The following is a 20,227-nucleotide window of genomic DNA, read 5'->3' on the forward strand; positions in this document are numbered from 1 at the left end:
TGGACTAAAGTAATAGCAGCAGTGAACAGGAACAAGGCAGTAAGTCCTATTGTACTATTGTAGTAAATGGTGGAAATGGAATGTGGGTAATGATAATGGACTCCACTGGACCACAGTGGTGTTTTCTGACAGTGAGGACACGTGGCTACTATGTGTTTTGCGTCAGTGACTGAGATCCCGCATTTTTTTGCTAGTGCTTTAGCTCCGATACAGAGAGACTCGTGTAGCTGACGGGCATCTCTTAGCGTCCACACCCCTTTTGCAGCGGCGTCTGCCTTGTCATTACCGATTTGGAAAAACCCTTTAATTGGGTTGTGGCTGTTAACGTGAATGACTGATATGGTGCCCTTTCGGGAGAAAAGTGCTTCTTCTAGCATTAGAGCTGTTGTGGATGTTGACACGCCGGGCCCCGACATGGCTAAACAAAGCTTGGCCACGAACATTGAGTCAGTCACTATGTTGAGATGTTCTGTTGGGAACAGTCCGCATGCTAGCACTACGGCCGTCACTTCTAATTGTTGGACTGAAAGCGCACGATCGGTCATTTTAACACAGTGCCATTCTTCTCCCGATTGCCATACCGCCACTGTTGTTGAGGTCGCTGAGGATGCATCTGTGAAGACCGTTGGTCCTTGTTGGGGCCGGTCTATGGTTTTTTGCGGGAGGTCGATGTTGACAACTGCCATCATTTGAGTCCAGGGAGGCTTTGCAGCGTAACTAACTTCTCCGCCAAATCCAATGAGGGCTAAGGCCAGATACTGTGACGTTGCCACTGATTGCGCAGGGAGTTGTTTACGAAAGGGTAGGTATATCGTGGCGGGTTCTATGCCTAGGTGTCTTAGGGCGAGTTTTCTGCTTTTCATGATGAGATTACCAAGGCATTCGACTCCTGGAGAGAATGTGCGTGATGGTTTTCCCAGAACTACCCATTGTATTGGTTGAGCTTTTTCAGGGGGGCCCTGTGCTAGTGCTCCCACTCCCCCCCCTTTTGTGAAGTGTACATACAGATCAAGTGGCAGATTTGGATTCCATCTGGCAAGTGTGCTTGACGATACCTGTTGCTCGATAAAGTCGAGAGAGTTTGCTACTTCCGTTGTCAGAGTTTTTTGCTCCCATGGGTTCTTTCCTTTTAAGAGATCATACAGGGGAGCCATGGTTTCAGGAGGGATCAAGGCAATGTTGTGGAGCCATTGTAAGGACCCCACTAACTGCTGCATATCATAGAGCGTTTTAATGTGACGGCGGATTTTTATTTGGGGGGGGGGGTCACGTAAGAACTCGTGATCCCCGCTCCTAAAAAACTTACGTATGGTCCTCTTTTAATTTTTGCGCTCACGATTTCGAACCCGTTTGTTTTCAGAGTTTCCGAGACTGTTGACACTAGCTGGTCCACCTGACTTCCCGATGGTGCGGTGATTACGATATCGTCCATGTACTGAATGATGGTCGCGGTCGGATTGCTGTGTCGGACTGGTGTTAACGCCCGGTCCACCGCAACCTGACAGATGGTAGGTGAGTTGATCATTCCTTGAGGCAGCACTGTCCACTGGAAACGTAAGTTGGGGCATTGGCTGTTTGGAAACACAACAGAAAAAGCAAACCGCTCCTTGTCTTCCTCATGCAGAGGTATCGAGAAAAAACAGTCTTTAATATCCAGGACAGCACAGGGTTGTCCTTCCGCTATCATAGAGTTCATGGGTAAAAACGTTTGAACAGGACCCATTGGTTGGATTTTTTTGTTTACCTCACGTAGGTCATGGAGGAGGCGAAATCCCTCGCTGGTTCGTTTGGGTATTACAAAAACTGGGGTGTTCCATGGGCTAGTGGAAGGCTCTGTGTGACCTCATAACTCGCGGTCAACTAACTCGAGAAGGGCATCCATTCGAGGCTTCGACAGGGGCCACTGCTCGACCCACACTGGGTCAGACGATTTCCACGTCAGTTTAATTGGTGGAAGTGGGTGTGCGGCAGTGGCCCTTACGGTGAATTTGTCACCCTGGCTTTTAATAAATAGGGTTAGAGCGTCCCTTCCCAGCAGGGGTGGGACTCCTGACATGACATATGGGAAGAGGGTGATGGTTTTTTCTGGTCCTTTTTCAGTGTGAAGAGTGATTGCTACCAATTGGGCACTCTTTCGAGCTCGGGTTAATCCCCCGACTCCTCCCACCATGGGGGTGTCTTCCAGTTTCCAACGTGGGAGCCAGTTTGTCTCAGGGATAACTGTAACATCTGCTTCGGTGTCGATTAAAAAGGGGACACTAATGGTGGTGCCGTTTGGGGTGTCATAGAGGGAGCAGATTCCCCACACTACTGGCGGGTTATCACACTTTACCGCCAGGGCCACCCTGGGGTCTCGCCCCCAAGGGGTGGTTCTTGCTGTCCCTGAGGTGGGGACGGGTTTGGCTGGACCATCGGTTGAACCATAAAATTGGTCGCTTCTCGAGGGGGTAGCGGGTTCGGAAGCGCCTCGCCCCACTTGGGGTTGGCATAATTGGGCCGCCTGATGTCCCAAGTGGGAGAGGGCTGTGCATGGCCCGAGTGCCCTCTCCCCCTTCCGTTTCCCTGGTTTGTAGATTTGCTTTCTTTGGCGAAATGCCTTTTCTTTCCACAGGCCCAACACGGTCCTCTGGGTCGATTGTGGTGTGGGTCCCTCAACCGAGGACAGTTTGCTACGACGTGGCCTGCCTGGCCACATTTCAAACATGTCATCACGTTAGCTATTATGGTATGAACAGCCTTCTCGATCGGGGTTAGATGCTCTTCCTTCGCGACAAGTTTAATCATGTCCGTGATACTCGACCCCGCTGATCGTGATGGCAAGATTTCTTTGGTTGTCAAATTACACTGCTGACGTAAACATTCTGCTACGACTGGGCCTTTTGCCTCCGCAGGCAAGGCTGAAGAATCGACCGCTGCTTGGAGACGATCCACAAATTTCGTGAAGCTCTCACTTTCACTTTGCTTTATTGTGGACCATGGCGATGGTTTGGCAATGACTCTAGAGGCTATGCGAATAGCTCCTCTGGCCACAAGAGTAGTTGCCATAACTTCATGGGCCTGCAGGCCCTGGGCTTGTGCCTGGGGGGTAATCATTGTGGGATCTGTGCCCATTAACCGCTGCAGGCTGGAGCCATGCATTGGATGATCCGCCCCAGTTACTTGGGCCAGTTGCCTTGCACAGTTGTCCTCCCATTCTTGTTTAAAAACGATCATCCCTGCCCCGTCAAAGATCAATCTACAAGTTTGTTTTATATCAAACGGGAGCATATCGTCTCCCCCGAATATACCATCTATGAGGGTGGAGACCATGGCAGAATTAAGGTCTTTATCCGCAATTGCCTTAACAATCGATTGTATATCCTTAGGGTTTATAGGTGAGTGGACCCTCTGTCCCCTGTCCGTCACCCGGACCGGGAACGCTAGCGCGGCCAATGGGGCCCAGTTGGCGCACACAATCTTTATTTTCCTCCAGTCCGTGAGAGGGATTTCTCCCCCTCGCGGTTCCTCTTTAATTTGGATGGGGATATTTTGGCTCTTGACTTTATTTATCTCTGTTTTCTTCTCTTCTAATTTTAAATCAGTTACGAGCCACTCATCCCCGCTAGTGTTTGAATCGGAGTCGGAACTCGACTGACTGGTTACTTCCAGTCTCCAGTACCTTTTTGCCGAGCTCCGGCCCCCTCCCCTATGGGCGGGCCACTCCTCCCCCCCGGACCCGCCCCGCCCTCTGCTCGGCGGGGTGTCCACCCCACAGGCGCATCTTTTGAAATGCACGCTCTGATTGGCTCTCTGCCCCCCGCTCGCCCCGCTTTCCCCTTCTAGGTCGCTCCCACCGCCCCTCTCCCCCCGGTTCTCCTCCGTCTCCCATTTGTGTGCGCTTGATAACTTTAGCGCTTCCTCCCTGTTATCGCAAAAGGAATTTTCGTCCCGCCCTTCCCCTTTGTGCTCGGCGCCATCTTGGGGGGCATGGGGCGGTGGTGTGGGCCAGACTTTCTCAGACTCTGTTTCTTTCGCGGCGCCCCTAGCCTCCTCGGCTAACCCGCCCCAGAAGTATTTACCTTGTTTCTTTCCCTCTGTAAGCGGGTCGGGGTTCGGGAGTTGAGGGGACATGTCGCCCTCTTGCTGATTTTTTAGGCTCAGCAGAACCGTTATCGTCTGGGGGGTGCAAAGTCTGTGTGGCTGCCCTGATTCCCAATTTTGGGGTAGCTAACAAACAGTTCTTTGCTGCCTTCCAGGTCTCCTGTTCTTGTATAGCTTTTTGCAGGGCCTGTATGACTTTCCCCCATGACTTAAGGTTTTTCGCAGAACCCGAGGACATCATCTCCTCGGCTAACGCTTTAGTGCACTTATCCCACACTTCGGGGTGGAGAATATCCACCAGCTGGTCAATGACCCCAGTTTGCAAAAGCCTCCCAACTGCTAGCGTAAAATCTTTGGGCTTACAATCAATACCCCACTGCTTATGTAATTGCGATACGACCTTCACAAGGGCTTCCATCCTCCTTGTTGGTCCGGGAGCGTCCTCCCCATCGGGCTGGTCCTGCCGCTCCGGCCCCCGTTCACCCGATTCCAGGCGAGTCTTTCCCGGGTTTCAGCACTACTTGTTGCCTTCATAGGTGTGGCGACCTGGTTCAGGAACGGCACGGCGACCTACCCCCCCGGCCGCTCGGGCCATCAGCTCGCAGACACCAACGTGGTGGACAGCAAATGGCATTTATTGACAAGTAGCACAGTACTATACAGCTTAGCCTTACAGCGTCACTTCCGTCTGCTTACAGACGGGCTAAGCGCTGTTGGCTATCCGGAGAGGAGGGGGGGGGCCTACCTTTCCGTACAGCGCGACATCTTCCGACCGCCAAGCCCTAACTATCCACAACATACAACAACTCACTTTGCCACTTAAAACATAAAACAACACACATTGCCATGTAAAACATACAACAACTCACTTTGCCACCTAAAAAATGCAACAACACACATTGACACCTAGAACATACAACAACACACATTGTCACATAGAACATACAACAACTCAGTTTGCAACTTAAAAGAAAGAACAACAAACTTTGCCTCCTAAAATACCTAACAACACACATTGTCACCTAGAACATACAACTCACTTTGCCACTTACAAGACCCAACAACACACATTGCCACTTAAGACCCAACAGCACACATTGCCACCTAAAAGACTAAACAACTCACTTTGTGACGTAAAACACCCGGCGATACACATTGACACCTAAAATATAAAACAAACATTGCCACCTAAAAGACTCAACAATACATATTGCCACATAAAAGACCTAACAACACACATTGCCTCCTATGACATACAGAAACACACATTGCAACCAGAAGACCCACCAACACACATTGACACCTAAAACATACAACACACATTGCGACCTACAACATACAACAACACACATTGCCACCTACAACATACAACTCACTATGCCACCTAAAAGACCCAACACACTATCCACCTAAAAGACCCAACAAGACACATTGCCACCTAAAAATCGCAAGAACACACATTGCCACCTAGAACATATAACAAGACACATTGCCATCTAAAACATACAACAACACACATTGCCACCTACAACATACAACAACAAAACATTGCCAACTAGAAAACGCAACAACACACATTGCCACCTAAAACATATATCTCACTTTGCCACCTAAAGACTCAACAACACACATTTCCACCTAAAAAACCTAACAACACACATTGCCACCTAGAACATACAACTCACTTTGCGACCTTAAACATACAACAACACACATTGCCACGTACAACATACAACTACTCACTTTGCCACCTAAAAGACGCAACAACACACATTGCCACCTAAAACAGACAACACACATTGCCACATAAAAAATACAACACACATTGCCACCTGCAACATACAACTACACCCATTGACAACTAGAACATACAACAACACAAATTGCCACCTAAAAAATGCAACTCACTTTGCCACCTAAAAGACCCAACAACACACATTGCCTCCTAAAACACCTAACAACACACATTGCCAGCTAGAAAACACAACTCACTTTGCCACCTAACAGACCAAACCACTCACTTCGCCATGTAAAAGACCCAACGATACACATTGCCACCTAAGACATACAACACACATTGCCCCCTGCAACATACAACAACACACATTGCCACCTAGAACATGCAACAACACATATTGCCACCTAAAAAATACAACTCACTTTGCCACCCTAAGACCAAACAACACACATTGCCACCTACAACATACAACTCACTTTGCCACCTAAAAGACGCAACAACAGACATTGTCACCTAAAAGACCCAACAAAACATATTGCCACATAGAACATACAACAACACACATTGCCACCTAAGACATACAACAACACACATTGCCACCTGAAAGACTCAACAATATATATTGCCACATAAAAGACCCAACAACCCACATTGACACCAAAAACATAAAACTCACTTTGTAAGCTCAAAGACCCAACAACAAACATTGCCACCTAAAAGACACTGCAACAGAGATTGCCACCTAAAAGACACAACAACACACTTTGCCACCTAAAAGACCCAACAACTCACTCTGCCACCTAAAAGACCCAACGCCACACATTGACAACAAAAACATACAACACCCATTGCCATCTAGAACATACAAGATCTCAAATTCCCACCTGAAAGACCCAACAATACAGCTTGCCCCGTAAAAGACCCATCGGCACACATTGCCATCTAAAACATAAAACAACACACATTGCCACCTAGAATATGCAACAACACACATTGCCAAATAAAACATACAACTCACTTTGCCACCTTAAGATCCAACAACACATATTGTCACCTAAAAGGCCTAACAATACACATTGCCACCTACAACATACACCAATTCACTTTGCCACCTAAAACACCCAACAACACACATTGCCACTTAAATGACCCAGCAACACACATTGCCACCTAAAAGACCAAACAGCTCACCTTGCCATGTAAAAGGTGCATCGATACACATTGCCACCTAAAATGTACAAGACACATTGACCCATAAAAGACTCAACAATACATATTGCCACATAAAAGACCCAACAACACACATTGCCACCTAAGACATAAAAAAACCACGTTGCGACCTAAAAGACCCACCTACATACATTGACACCTAAAACATACAACAACACACAGTGCGACCTACAACATAGAACAACACACATTGCCACCTACAACACACAAAAACTCACTTTGCCACCTAAAAGACCCAAGAACACACATTGCCACCTAAAAGACACGGAAACAGAGATTGCCACCTAAAAGACACAACAACACACTTTGCCACGTAAAAGACCCAGCAACTCACTTTGCCACCTAAAAGACCCAACAACACACATTGCCTCCTAAAAGACCCAACAACACACATTGCTACCTTAAAGACCCAAAAACACACATTGCCACCTAAAACATAAAAAAACACATAATGCCTCCTAAAACATACAATAACACACATTGCCACCTAAAACATACAACAACACACATTGCCACCTAAAATACCCAACAACTCACTTTGCCACCTAAAGGACCCAACAACTCACTTTGACCGCTGAAAGACCGAACAACACACATTGCCACCGAAAAGACCACACAATACACATTGCCACCTAAAACATACAACAACACACATTGCCACCTAAAAGACACACAAACTCACTTTCCCACCTAAAAGACCCAAGAACACACATTGCTACCTAAAAGATCCAACAACACACATTGCCACCTAAAAGACCCAACAAATCACTTTGCCACCTAAAAGACCCAAAAACACACATTGCCACCTACAAGACCCAACAACACACATTGCCACCCGAAACATACATCAACACATATTGCCACGTAAAAGACCCAACAACTCACCACGCCACCTAAAATACCCAACAACACATAGTGCCACCTAAACAACCCAACAGCACACATTGCCACCTAAAACATACAACAACACACAATGGCTCCTAAAACATACATTAACACACTTTGCCACCTAAAAGACTCAACAACACACATTGCCACCTAAAAGACAAACCAACACACATTTCCACCTATAAAATCCAACAATATACTTTGCCACCTAAAAGACCCAAAAATATACTTTGGCACCTAAAAGACACAGCAACTCACTTTGCCACCTACAAGACCCAACAACACACATTGCCACTTAAAAGACCCAACAACACACATTATCAACTAGAACATAGAAAAACAGACATTGCCACCTAAAACATACAACAACAAACATTGCCACCTACAACATACAATAACTCACTTAGCCCCTAAAATACCCAACAAAACATATTGCACCTAAAATACCAACAACACAGATTACCACCTAAAACATACAACAAAACACATTGCCACCTAAAAGACCCAACAATACATATTGCCACCTGAAACATACAGAACCACACATTGCAACCTAAAAGACCCAACAATACATATTGCCACATAAAACACCCAACAACACACATTGCCACCGGAAACATGCAACAACACATACTGCAACGTAAAAGGCCCAACAACATACTTTGCCACCTAAAATACCTAACAACTCACTTTGCCACCTAAAAACCCAACAACACACATTGCTACCTAAAAGACCCAACAACTCACTTTGCCACCTAAAAACCCAAAAACACACATTGCCACCTAAAAGACCCAACAACTCAACTTGCCACCAAAAAGACCTAACACCACACATTGCCACCTAAAACTACAACAACACACATTGCCACGTAAAAAACCCAACTAAACACATTGCCACATAAAACATACAACAACACACATTGCCACGTAAAAAACCCAACAACACACATTGCCACCTAAAAGACCAAACAATACATATTGCCACATAAAAGACCCAACAACACACATTGATACCTAAAAGACCCAACAAGACACATTGCCACCTAAAATTCCAAACAACACACATTGCACCTAAAACATACAAAAACACGCATTGCCACCTAGAAGACCCAAGAATAGATATGGCCACATAAAAACCCAACAACACACATTGTAACCTGAAACATACAACAACACACATTGCCACCTAAAAGACACAACAAATCACTTTGCCACTTAAAACATACAGCGACACATATTGCTGCCTAAAAGACCCAACAACACACTTTGCCACCTACAAGACCCAAGAACACTCGTTGTCTCCTAAAATACCCAACAACACACATTTCCACCTATAACATACAAGAACACATAATGCCACCTAAAAGACCCAATAATACATATAGCCACCTAAAAGACAAAACAACACACATTACCACCTAAAACATACAACAACACACATTGCCACCTAGAAGACCCAACAATACATATTGCCACATAAAAGACCCAATAACACACATTACAACCTGACACATACAAAAACACACATTATGCCACCTAGAAGACCCAACAATACATATTGCAACCTAAAAGACCCAACAACACACATTGCCACCTAAAACATACAACAACACACATTGCCACCTAATAGACACAACAATATAATTTGCCACATAAAAGACCCAACAATACATATTGCCACATAAAAGAGCGAACAACACACATTGCCACCTGAAAGATACAACAACACACATTGCCACCTAAAACATACAACAACTCACATTGCCACCTAAAAGACCCACCAACTCCCTTTGCCACCTAAAAGACCCAACAGGACACATAGCCACCTGAAACATACAAGAACACACATTACCACCTAAAACATAAAATAACACACATTGCCACCTAAACGACCAACCAACTCCCTTTGCCACCTAAAAGACCCAACAACACACATTGCCACCTAAAAGACCAACCGACTCACTTTGCCACCTAAAAGACCCAACAGCACACATTGCCACCTAAAACATACAACAACACACATTGCTACCTAAAACATACATCAACACATATTGCCACGTAGATGACCCAACAATACATATTGCCACCTAAAATATCAAACAACACACCACCTAAAAGACCCAACAACACACTTTGCCACCTAAAACTTACAACAACACACATTGCCACCTAAAAGACCCAACAACACATATTGCCTCCTAAAATACCCAACAACACACATTGCCACCTAAAAGACCCAACGCAGAATCACAGAATCACAGAATATTAGGGGATGGAAGGGACCTCTGTGTGTCATCTAATCCAAGCCTCCTGCCAAAGCAGGGCATGGCTGCCTTTCACACTGCTGAGTCATGTCCTGCTTTTCATCCCCCAGCACCCCCAAGTCCTTCTCGGCAGGGCCGCTCTCCATCTCTGCATCCCCCAGCCTCCTACTGCGAACAGAGAGGGTCCCTTCTGGGTCGCTGATTTATTCCAAGACCCAGCAGAACAACGCGCATCGCTCAGAGGGTATCCTTTATTGTGGTGCCAGGCACACGGGGATCTCTCCTCCAAACGTGCGCCAAACACCCTTTTCATGCCAGGTTAATTACAATCCCAAGATACAGATACATTACATTTCCGAGAAATGCTTGGCATATTCATGCTTGTCCCGTGAACCAATTAGCAGATGTTAACGTCTTTCGCTCGTGTCTGCTGGTGCCTCCAGGCGGTCGTCGAGGGGCTTCAGATGAAGGCCCGTGCTCTTCGTCGCAGTCTCCGCTGGTTGACCTTTGTGTCTGCGCCAGCTCAGCTCTAAGATCACCTATGCTGCGTCCCTCCAGGCTGCTTTGCTCTCGTCTCATTGCCCTCTTGGTGCCTCTTTATCTCTGGAGCTTGGTGCCTCCGCCCTCCCAAGGCCGAGCTGTCTGGAGTGGAATTATTTATGCATCCCTTATCCTACAGCTACCCCAGTTCTCCACTGGGAACCAAGACGTGCTTTGGTTTTGCTTCTTCTGTTGCTCCATCAGAGCCTTGCACTCGGGCTTGTTGAGCCTCCTGAAGTTCGCACAGGCCCGCCTCTCCAGCTTGTCCAGGTCCCTCTGGAAGGCATCCCGTCCTTCTGGTGTGGAACTTGCACCACTCAGCGTGGCGTCATCTGCAGACTCGGTGAGGGTGCACTTGATCTCGCTAAGTCGTTGACGAGAATGTTAAACAGCCCCAGTCCCAGCACGGACCCCTGAGGGACACCACTTGTCACCGGCATCCATCTGGACATCGAGCCGTTGACCACTACCCTCTGGCAGTGACCTTCCAACCAGTTCCTTAGCTGCCGAGCAGTCCGCCCATCCAATCTGTGTTTCGCCAAGTTAGAGAGAAGGATGTGGCGAGGGGCTGTGGGATGTGTTTTCCCCACTTGAGGAGTAAGGGAGCTTCACTCTCTTCAGCCAGAGAGGGGAACAGGACGAGACCACCACTGCTGCTTGGGTTCTGCTGAGTGCGGCGTGCGTCTGTCTGCATGCGTGTGGCCAGTCGTGTGTGTCTGTGTGTCTGTGCAGATGTGTACACATGTGTGTGGATGTGCTGGGGTCTCTGTGCACGGGAGTGCATGCGTATGTGTGCGTGCGTGTGTCGTGTGTGTCTCTGCATGTGTGTGTGTGCGCGTGTGCGTGTGCCTGCCGGGAGCCCCTCCTCGGGCTCGGTCCCACTTGGAGCTGGGCTTGCGGAGCTGGAGCAGGGCTCGGCAGCCCCAGGCAGGGACGCGTTCCGTTTGCAGAGGGTTTACTTCCACAGCCCCCTTCCACCCTGCAGCTGGGAAGAGGGTCTTCCGACAAGGCCGCTGGGAGCATTTTCATTCTTATTAGATTCAGCCATCTAGACAAACATGCCTTTCCTCCTTGGTTTATACATTCACATACGACAGGAGTTAAAGCATCCCTTTATTGCACGAACGTAAAAGCAGCCACTGCTCACCAAGCAGCAGAACAAAGCTTATGAAGGAGCAAACACCGTTCCAGTATTGTCACCTTCCGTTTGTGCACCGTTTCTGGATTCAGCCTGTGTTTAAAAATAGGACTCGTGACCTAAATGGCAACACATTTCCCTTTCCTAATTGGCTTCCCAAGCCATTATTTCCTCACGGAGATGCGCCCTGCATCTTCCCTGGAATGTGTTTGATCTGAGGCCTCAAGAGGTGAGAAGAAAAGTCACGTTCAGCCGGGCCAGATGTCCGTACAGGTCAGTGCCCTATCTCTCACGCCAGCCGGGAGCAGGTGCTCAGATGAATGGGAGGAGCGAGGTCGTCTTCAGCATAGTTGTTTCTCTCTGTCAACTGTACTACCCAGCTCAGTCAGAGACTGTGTCCTACTGCTACGGCAACTGCCAGTATGCAGGTTTTGTACCAAACATGGCATTCATGGATTTTCATATTCTCTGTACTCAGCTAAGAAAGAACAAAGGAATGGAAAAAGGCGAGGGAGGGAGGGAAGGAGGAGGGGGCAGGACAGGAGAGATGAAGGAGAAGAGGAAAAGAGACAAATAGAGAGAGAAACCCTAGACGTTGGCAAGCCCTGCTAGTCAGGACGACAAAACAAACCTCGAGACAGGATCATGCAAGTAAATGGCTGAAACTCCAGCTGTAACGCACTTTTGCTAAGCTTTGTTTCTACTAAGCCGCCAGCCTTTAAGTTCTCTGCTTGCGTTGCAGTAGCGCAAAGTCCTTATAGCGTTAACAGTAGCCAGCACCCTTTCTACCAGAGCAATGCGCTGCCTTGAATTCCCCACACACGTCCATTTCCGCTAGCCTCCGCTCCATACACACTCCTTCTTCACCATGGGTGGTCCCGAGATCAGGTGCTGCTTGCGGAGTCATTTAGCAGCCCTTGACGTAGGAACTCAGGTCTCTGCCCTCGCAATGGTTTTTCCAGCCGTACCTGGAAGAGAAATACATGATGTCAGCTGAGGGGATAGGCAGTGATTGAATCCGTTCAAAAACCACACTTATATACAGACAGCTGGCTGGGCATGAAAGGTAGGAATCAGAGAAAATTCTGATGAGCTCAGTAGAGGGAGCTGGGGGAAGGGAACCACGGGGAGAGCTCTGGGAGGGGAGGGAAAGTTAGGGTGTTAGGGCAGATGCTGGAGCCAGGACGCCTTTCAGCTCTAGGAGAAGGACTGTGCTAAACTTTACCAAATACAGCTTCCCACCCACTGGCCCCCCCAGGCACCAGTCAACAGCAGGTTTTTCTTTTGTCTACTCTGCCCACTCTTCCCCAGTGCCCACTGCAAATATCCTTACCAGGGAGTGAGGCCGTGAGCATCTCTAGCAATCTTCTTGGCACACTTAATATCGTCCTCAAGATCATTTGTCATAAGCTCTGTGGGGGCGGGAGAAAACGTCAGTATGGAGGAAAGAGGGGTAGAGGGAGAGCAGGGATAGATGGGCAGAAGGAAAGGTGTTCATTCATCAGGAAGGCTAGGAGGGATATCGAGGAGATGGATGAACATGGAGAGAAATGCCCAGAGCAGCTGCTGGGCGGATGTGATGGACAGATCAGGGTGCTTTCATCGAGAGGATGAAGGAAGGCTCGTTGTTCTGTCCCACCACTTACCTGAGCAACTGATGTGGCAGCCGTCGACGGCTCCACTGGTCTTGCCATCATTACACCAGTACTTGCTGTTGATCTGAAAGATCCCGTAGTCCCTGCTTGGACCATTGTTGTTATACGCTTCGGTGTTGTAATCGCTCTCGTGTTGCACCAGGCAGATCCCTGCAGGGGGAAGAGAGGAACGTCAAGGGATGCTCAGGGTAAATAAGAGGGAAGAGATGAAGAGATTAAGGACGGATGAAGAGCTGGAGAAGTAAACCGGTGATACGGTAAGTCTGAGGAATGGATGGAGAAGTGCTTGGAAGGAGAAAGCTCTGGATGGGTATTTGTTGTGTAAGCAATAGAAGGGGGCAAGGAAGGGGATGGGGCAAGGAAGGGGATGAGGCAGAGAGATGGTGAAGTCAAAGGACTGGAGGGACAGAACAGTACTGCTGGAAGGTTGCAAAGAAGCTGAGAGGGACAAGGGTGGTATAGGTGGAGAGGTGAAATGGGAGCTCATTATACTCACAGTCAGCTATGGTTGTGCCCTCGAAGCCCTCAAAGCCATGCTCACGCAGGATCTTCACCAACTCACATCGGGGGATGATTTCTCCCTCAGTGCCTGGCACAGCCAGGCCGAGGAAGGCCAGAAGAAAGCCGAAGAAGAGCACTGAGTTTCTCATAGTGCAGTCCACAGCAAGGAAGTGCCAAAGCGACTTCAGCTGTCTGTCTGTCAGGGCTGCCTTCAATGCCAGCCTTTTATTCCTGCTCCCAGGAGGAGGACCTACCAGCTAGCCAAGCATATCTGGGAAGTGTGGAACGCCTTTATGGTAATGAGCCAATAAGGAAGCAGGCCAAAAGCCAAAGACGTGTCCTGGAGGATGCCAGTGCCTGCTCCACCAGCCCTGCAAGGCTGGGACTCGTGCACACACAGGCAGTACAGCAATCCCCAGTTGCTCCAGGAATGAAATTTAGGGGTAGCATTGAGCTTATGGTTATAGTTGCCATAGGAGTTGAGCTGGGATTTACCTACGAAAAAAGGCTGGGAAGCCTGAAGAGTCACATCTACAGCAACAGAAAACGCTGAGTTTACAATTAAATTATAGTTACCTATGGGTAAGAACCAGCCTTCGGTTTAGTCTGTTGATGCAGTATAGCGTTGTCCTATGGTTTCAGGGTAGGGTTGCTATAGGGACTGCTTTTTGGTAATCGCAAGAATTGAGGTCACCCCAGGTTGCTTTAAATGAGGCTTTGGCTGCACATGCATTAATTTTAGGATACCGTCATTTGAAAATCTTGAGGCGGTCACCAGCTTGGTTGTTGGGGTTATGGACGCTTCATGGATCAAAGGCTGTAGTTGCCTTGTGTGGGTGTTGTGGTTTAACCCCAGTAGGCTGCTAAGTTACGGAATCATAGAATCACAGCATCATGAAGGGTGGAAAAGACTTCTAAGATCATCAAGTCCAGCTGTCACGTCAACACTACCATGCCTGCTAAACCATGTCCTGAAGTGCAGCATCTACACGTGTTTTGAACTCCTCCAGGGATGGGGACTCCACCACTTCCCTGGGCTGCCTGGTCCAATGCCTGACCACTCTTTCAGTAAAGACATTTTTCCTCATATTCAGTCTAAAGCTCCCCTGATGCAACTTGAGGCCATAGAAGAAACTTGAGGCTCGATCTCTCCCCCCACCTTGGTGGGATGAGGGAGAGAATCAGAAGTGTAAAAGTGAGAAAAATGCTTGGTTGAGATAAAAGCAGTGTAGCAGGCAAAGCAAAATCTGTCCTCACAAGCACAGTGAAACAGAGGATTGATACACTACTTCCCATCAGGAGGAAGATGTTTAGCCACCTCCAGGAAAGCAGGGCTTCATCACACAGAATGGTTACTTGGGTAGGGAAATGCCATCACTCCAAACATCCTCCCCTTCCTTCTTCTTTCCCCAGTTTTTATTGCTGAGCACGATGTCGTATGGTGTGGAATGTCCCTTTGGTCAGTCAGGGTCAGCTGTCCCGGCTGTGTGCCCTCCCAGCTTCTTGTGCACCCCAGCCCAGCTGCTGGTAGGGCAGCTTGAGAAGCCGAAAAGGCCTGTGGAAGCACTGCTCAGCGATAGCTAAAGCACCTCTAGATCACCTTCACTGTTTTCAGCACAAATCCAAAACCTAGCCCCATACAGGCTGCTGTGAAGAAATTCAACTGTATCCCAAGGGCTACATTTCAAGGTATACTCAGTGACACTGAGACTGGTAAAAAAGACTTTATGTTTGTGTAGTGAGATTAGGGAAGGTGATTCTGGGTCAATAAGGGAAGGTTGTCCAGGCGGACTGTAAACACACTCACGGGACTTGCAGTTAAGGTCTTGAAAAACATGTATATCCTACTAATCACTATTTAGTCTTGTGTGCTTGACACTTGTGTTTAGATAGCGTAGGCCTGCGATAGACTCAAAGGCACCTTATCGAATATGCTTGAGATTCCTGCCCTGCGGTGGGAAGCACAGTGGAAAATTACGCCTGTGTGAATTCCCGATACAGACAGGTGAAAGTCGCAGGTTTGGTAGCTTTTTCTCTTGCTAGCAAGGACTGAGCTCTGCGGTGCCTGCATCGCCGCTCTGTGTGTGTGCCCCTGGTTCGCGAGGTAACAAACATAAATTTACTCTTTGCATTTCATCCGGGGCTTTGCGGTTGTTGCTGCGTCCTGCCTGTGTCGCCACACACAGAAGCGCACGCTCGTAGTTTAGAAGGCAGGACTGGGAGCCACCCTGGCCCATGTTTGTTCCCACTGTGGAAAGTTTACAGCCTGGGCTTCTGGCTTTCAGATACCTACTAAATTGGTCATGTGCAGCTTTTAAGGACATTCGCACTTGGGTTCACACACCATTCGCATCTCCAAGGGTAGACACGTGGACGCAGCAAAATGTCCAAGTGCCAGAACACACCTCTTTGCAGATGCCTCGAAAAAGGAATTTTACTGAAATCTCATCCTGCAGGCATCGCATTTGCTTTCTTTACCAGTCACCAAGAACCTCTCAAAGTACCGCTGCTTTCCAGACATGTTAGAGAGTAGCCACAATGATACTGGCTACATCCTGCAGCACCTTCAGAGGCATCCCATGGGGTGTCATAGACTGGTGCATGTCCAGCATCTCCAAGTCATTCCTGCATGGGGCTTCATTGACGATCATCTCGTCCAACTGCCTGGCCACTTCAGGGCTGACCAAAAGTTACAGCACGTTATTGAGGCCATTGTCCAAATGCCTCTTAAACAGCGACAGGCTTGGGGCATGGACCACCTCTCCAGGAAGCCTGTTTCGCTGTTTCCCTACTCTCTTGGTAAAGAAATGCCTCCCAGTGTCCAGTCTACAGCCTGTGTAGCTCTCCCAATCTCACTGGCAGGTGTGGAGACCTGCAAGCAGCTCTTGCCATTGAAGCCCAAGGTACAGGCGGCATAGATTCTCCTTCTGTGGCCTCTTCGTCACGTCATCCTGGGGAGAAGCAGGCTCCATGGTGTTTCTCCCCTAGCCATTTCTGCCCCTTCTGCCCCATGGCCGAGCCCCCCTTCCCTGGGTCCCAGCCAGCTGGATATTCTCTGAGTCTCCATTCCTGCAGAGCCCGTCTTCTTCGAGTGTGGGGGGAAGGCGGTGAGGGGTGAGTGGGGGCTGGATCCTGCACTTGCGTGCACAAACACACAAAGCATGTGTTTCAATTTGTTTAAAACACTTATGAGGTGCTCTGTGTGTGAGAGAGCAACTGGAATGTATTGAGGTCTGCCTGGGGTTGGATGAAGAACGACTCGAGAGCTTATGGGATAGAATTAAGGTACAGCCTCATATGGGTGATATTATTGTGGGTGTGTATTACAGTCCACCTGACCAGGAGGTGGAAGTTGATTGAGGCCTTCTACAAGCAGCTGCAAGCAGCCTCACAAGTCACAGGCCCTGGTTCTCATGGGGGAGTTCAACCACCCTGACATCAGCTGGGAAAACCACACAGCCAGCCACACGCAATGCAGAAGGTTCCTGCAGACCATCGATGATAACTTTCTGATGCAAGTGGTGGAGGAACCAACAAGGACAGGCACTCTGCTGGACCTTGTACTAACAAACAAGGAGGGACTGGTTGAGGATGTGAAGGCTGGAGGTAGCCTTGGCTGCAGTGGCCATGAAATGGCGAACTTCAGGATCCTGCATGGAGGAAGCAGGGTGATACGTAGGATCAAAACCTTGGACTTCAAGAGAGCTAACTTTGGCCTCTTCAAGGAGCTACTGGGAGGAATCCTGTGGCTTGGGGCTCTAGAAGGCAGGGGGGGTGCAAGAATGCTGGTCGCTGTTTAAACATCACTTCCTCCATGCTCAGGAGTGGTGCATCACCCTGAGAAAGAAATCTAGAAAAGGAGGCAGGAGAGCCGCATGGATGAGCAAGGAGCTTCTAGCGGAGCTCAGGTGGAAGAGGAAGGTCCATGGAATGTGGAAAGAGGGGCAGGCCACTTGGGAAGAGTACAGGAATGTTGTCAGAGCATGCAGGGATGCAACGAGGAAGGCCAAAGCCCACCTGGAATTGAAGCTGGCAAGGGATGTCAAAGACAACAAGAAGGGATTCTTCATCAGCAGCAAACGGAAGACTAGGGACAATGTGGGGCCGCTGCTGCACAGGGTGGGTTTCCTGGTGATGGAGGATGCAGAGGAGTCAGGGTTACTGAATGCCTTCTTTGCTTCAGTCTTCAGTGCTAAGGCCAGCCCTCAGGAATCCCAGGCCCTGGAGGTAAGAGAGGAAGCCTGCAGAAAGGATGATCGTCCCTTGGTCGAGGAGGACTGTGTGGGGGATCACTTAAGCAATCTGGACGCCCACAAATCCATGGGCTCCGATGGGAAGCACCCACAAGTGCTGAGGGAGCTGGCGGATGTCGTTGCAGAGCCACTCTCCATCATCTTTGAGAGGTCCTGGAGGACAGCAGAGGTGCCCGAGGACTGGAGAAAAGCCAATGTCACTCCAATGTTCAAAAAGGGCAAGAAAGAGGACCGAGGGAACTACAGGCCGGTCAGCCTCACCTCCATCCTGGGAAAGATGATGGAGCAGCTCATTCTGGAGGTCATCATCAAGCAAGTGGAGGAAAAGAAGGTTATCAGGAATAGTCAACATGGATTCACTGTCGTGGGTTTGGCCAGGACAGGGTTAATTTTCACCAGAACCCAGGAAGGGACACAGCTGGGCAGGCTGACCCAACCTGGCCAAACAGAGCAGGGTATTCCATACCATGTGCCATCATGCTGGGTTCCAGTGGGGGGGAGCTGGGTGGCGGGAACTCACTCGTGGCTCGGGAGCGCCCGGCGGCGGTTGGTGGTCGTGGAGGGCGGCTCTCTGGGTTGTGCGGTTTGTGTTGTGTTTTCCCCTTATCTGTATCGTTGTTGTTCCTGTTCCCTTTGTTTGCTGTTCTGTTAAACTGCCCTTATCCCGACCCACCAGTTTTCTGCCTTTTTCTTTCCATTCTCCTCCGCACCCCAGCGGGGGGAGGGGCAGCCGCGTGGCACTTTTGTTGCTGGCCGCAGCCAAACTATAACATTAAATTTGGCGCCCAAGCGTGGGGCGGGGGTAACGGCAGGGCTGAGCAGCGGGTGTTAAAACAACATAGATTTTGTTATAATTTTTGTATGCATTTACTGTGTTAGTTAAATAGTCAACGGTAAAAAATGTTGCTGACTTTGATCAGATGGCTCTGGTATTTGAATCCTTACTTGCTGTATGTGTTTGCTGCCATGCTGTTTGTCATCACTGGGAAAAGGATCAGGATGATGATTTTGCTCTACTGTACGATATCGACTTATGACACGATAATATCACTGTGCATGAGATTAGGCTTCTATTTGCATGTGGCACTGCGGTCATCTCCATACCTCGGATCCTATGTCTTAGAATTTGTTAATAATCGAACCCACTCTCTGGGGAAAACCGGAGGGGATACCTTACACCACTCTTTCACCCCTCCTCTCTCCTTCAGGCTGGTCCTAATGGCTTTTGAGAATTACGAGTACCCGTGGGATGCTCAGGCCAGCGTGTTTCTATTGTTCTGCCTCCTGAATGGGTTTCAGGTTTTGTTTAGGGTTAAACAAGTAGTTAACAACATCGTGCAGAGACCTGCCCTGGGGCTGGATAGCTCGGAGTGGCTGGGTGTGTGGGACAGCATGGGCAGGTGTCTTGGGGGGTGGACACCCCCGATGTTTCTGAAACTCACCCCTGAGCAAGTGCAGAATCCCGACAAACTAGTAAAATATCTGCAAAAAGTGTGCTGCCACCCTGGGAACTCCAGAGAGACACAAATCACCGCAACGTGCTGGGGTCTGGCCCATGCCTACCAAGCCCTGTTCCACCTGATTCAGTGCCCTAAAAGGGAAAGGGGGGAAAGCGAAGCGGCAGGCACTGCGACTGGCGCTGCCCCCCAGCCGGCCCTGCAGCCCCTCCAGCCCAGCAGGCAGTCACAGCCCCTCCGACCAGCACCAACACTGCTGCAGCCACTGGCATTGTCCTGGCTTCCCCGGCGGGCACGGCAGTTGCTGCAGCTCCGGTTCCAGTCGCAGCCATTGCGACTGAGCCCAATGACCAACCTGTGCCAGTAGCAGTCACCCCTGTGAAACTAAAGAAAGACGTAAAGAGAGCAGATCGCTCCGGGAGGGATGACGATGAGCCAGGGTCTTCGCAGGAGACAGAGACAGAGATCATCACCCAGTCCCTG

At 49.0% G+C, this 20,227-nt stretch overlaps 1 protein-coding gene across 1 annotated transcript; it reads right to left on the bottom strand.

Annotated features, from left to right (window-relative positions):
* Nucleotides 1-12,766: 12,766 nt before the first annotated feature.
* LOC142364151 (lysozyme C-like) lies at nt 12,767-14,183 on the bottom strand. Its single transcript, XM_075443054.1, has 4 exons — nt 14,030-14,183; nt 13,525-13,683; nt 13,212-13,290; nt 12,767-12,846 (listed from the first exon to the last, which is right to left on the bottom strand). The coding sequence occupies exons 1-4, from the start codon at nt 14,181-14,183 to the stop codon at nt 12,786-12,788; spliced, it is 453 nt and encodes a 150-aa protein (XP_075299169.1). The 3' UTR covers nt 12,767-12,785.
* Nucleotides 14,184-20,227: the final 6,044 nt, after the last annotated feature.

This window comes from Opisthocomus hoazin, chromosome 25, assembly GCF_030867145.1.
Source record: "Opisthocomus hoazin isolate bOpiHoa1 chromosome 25, bOpiHoa1.hap1, whole genome shotgun sequence".
Lineage (NCBI taxonomy): Eukaryota > Metazoa > Chordata > Aves > Opisthocomiformes > Opisthocomidae > Opisthocomus > Opisthocomus hoazin.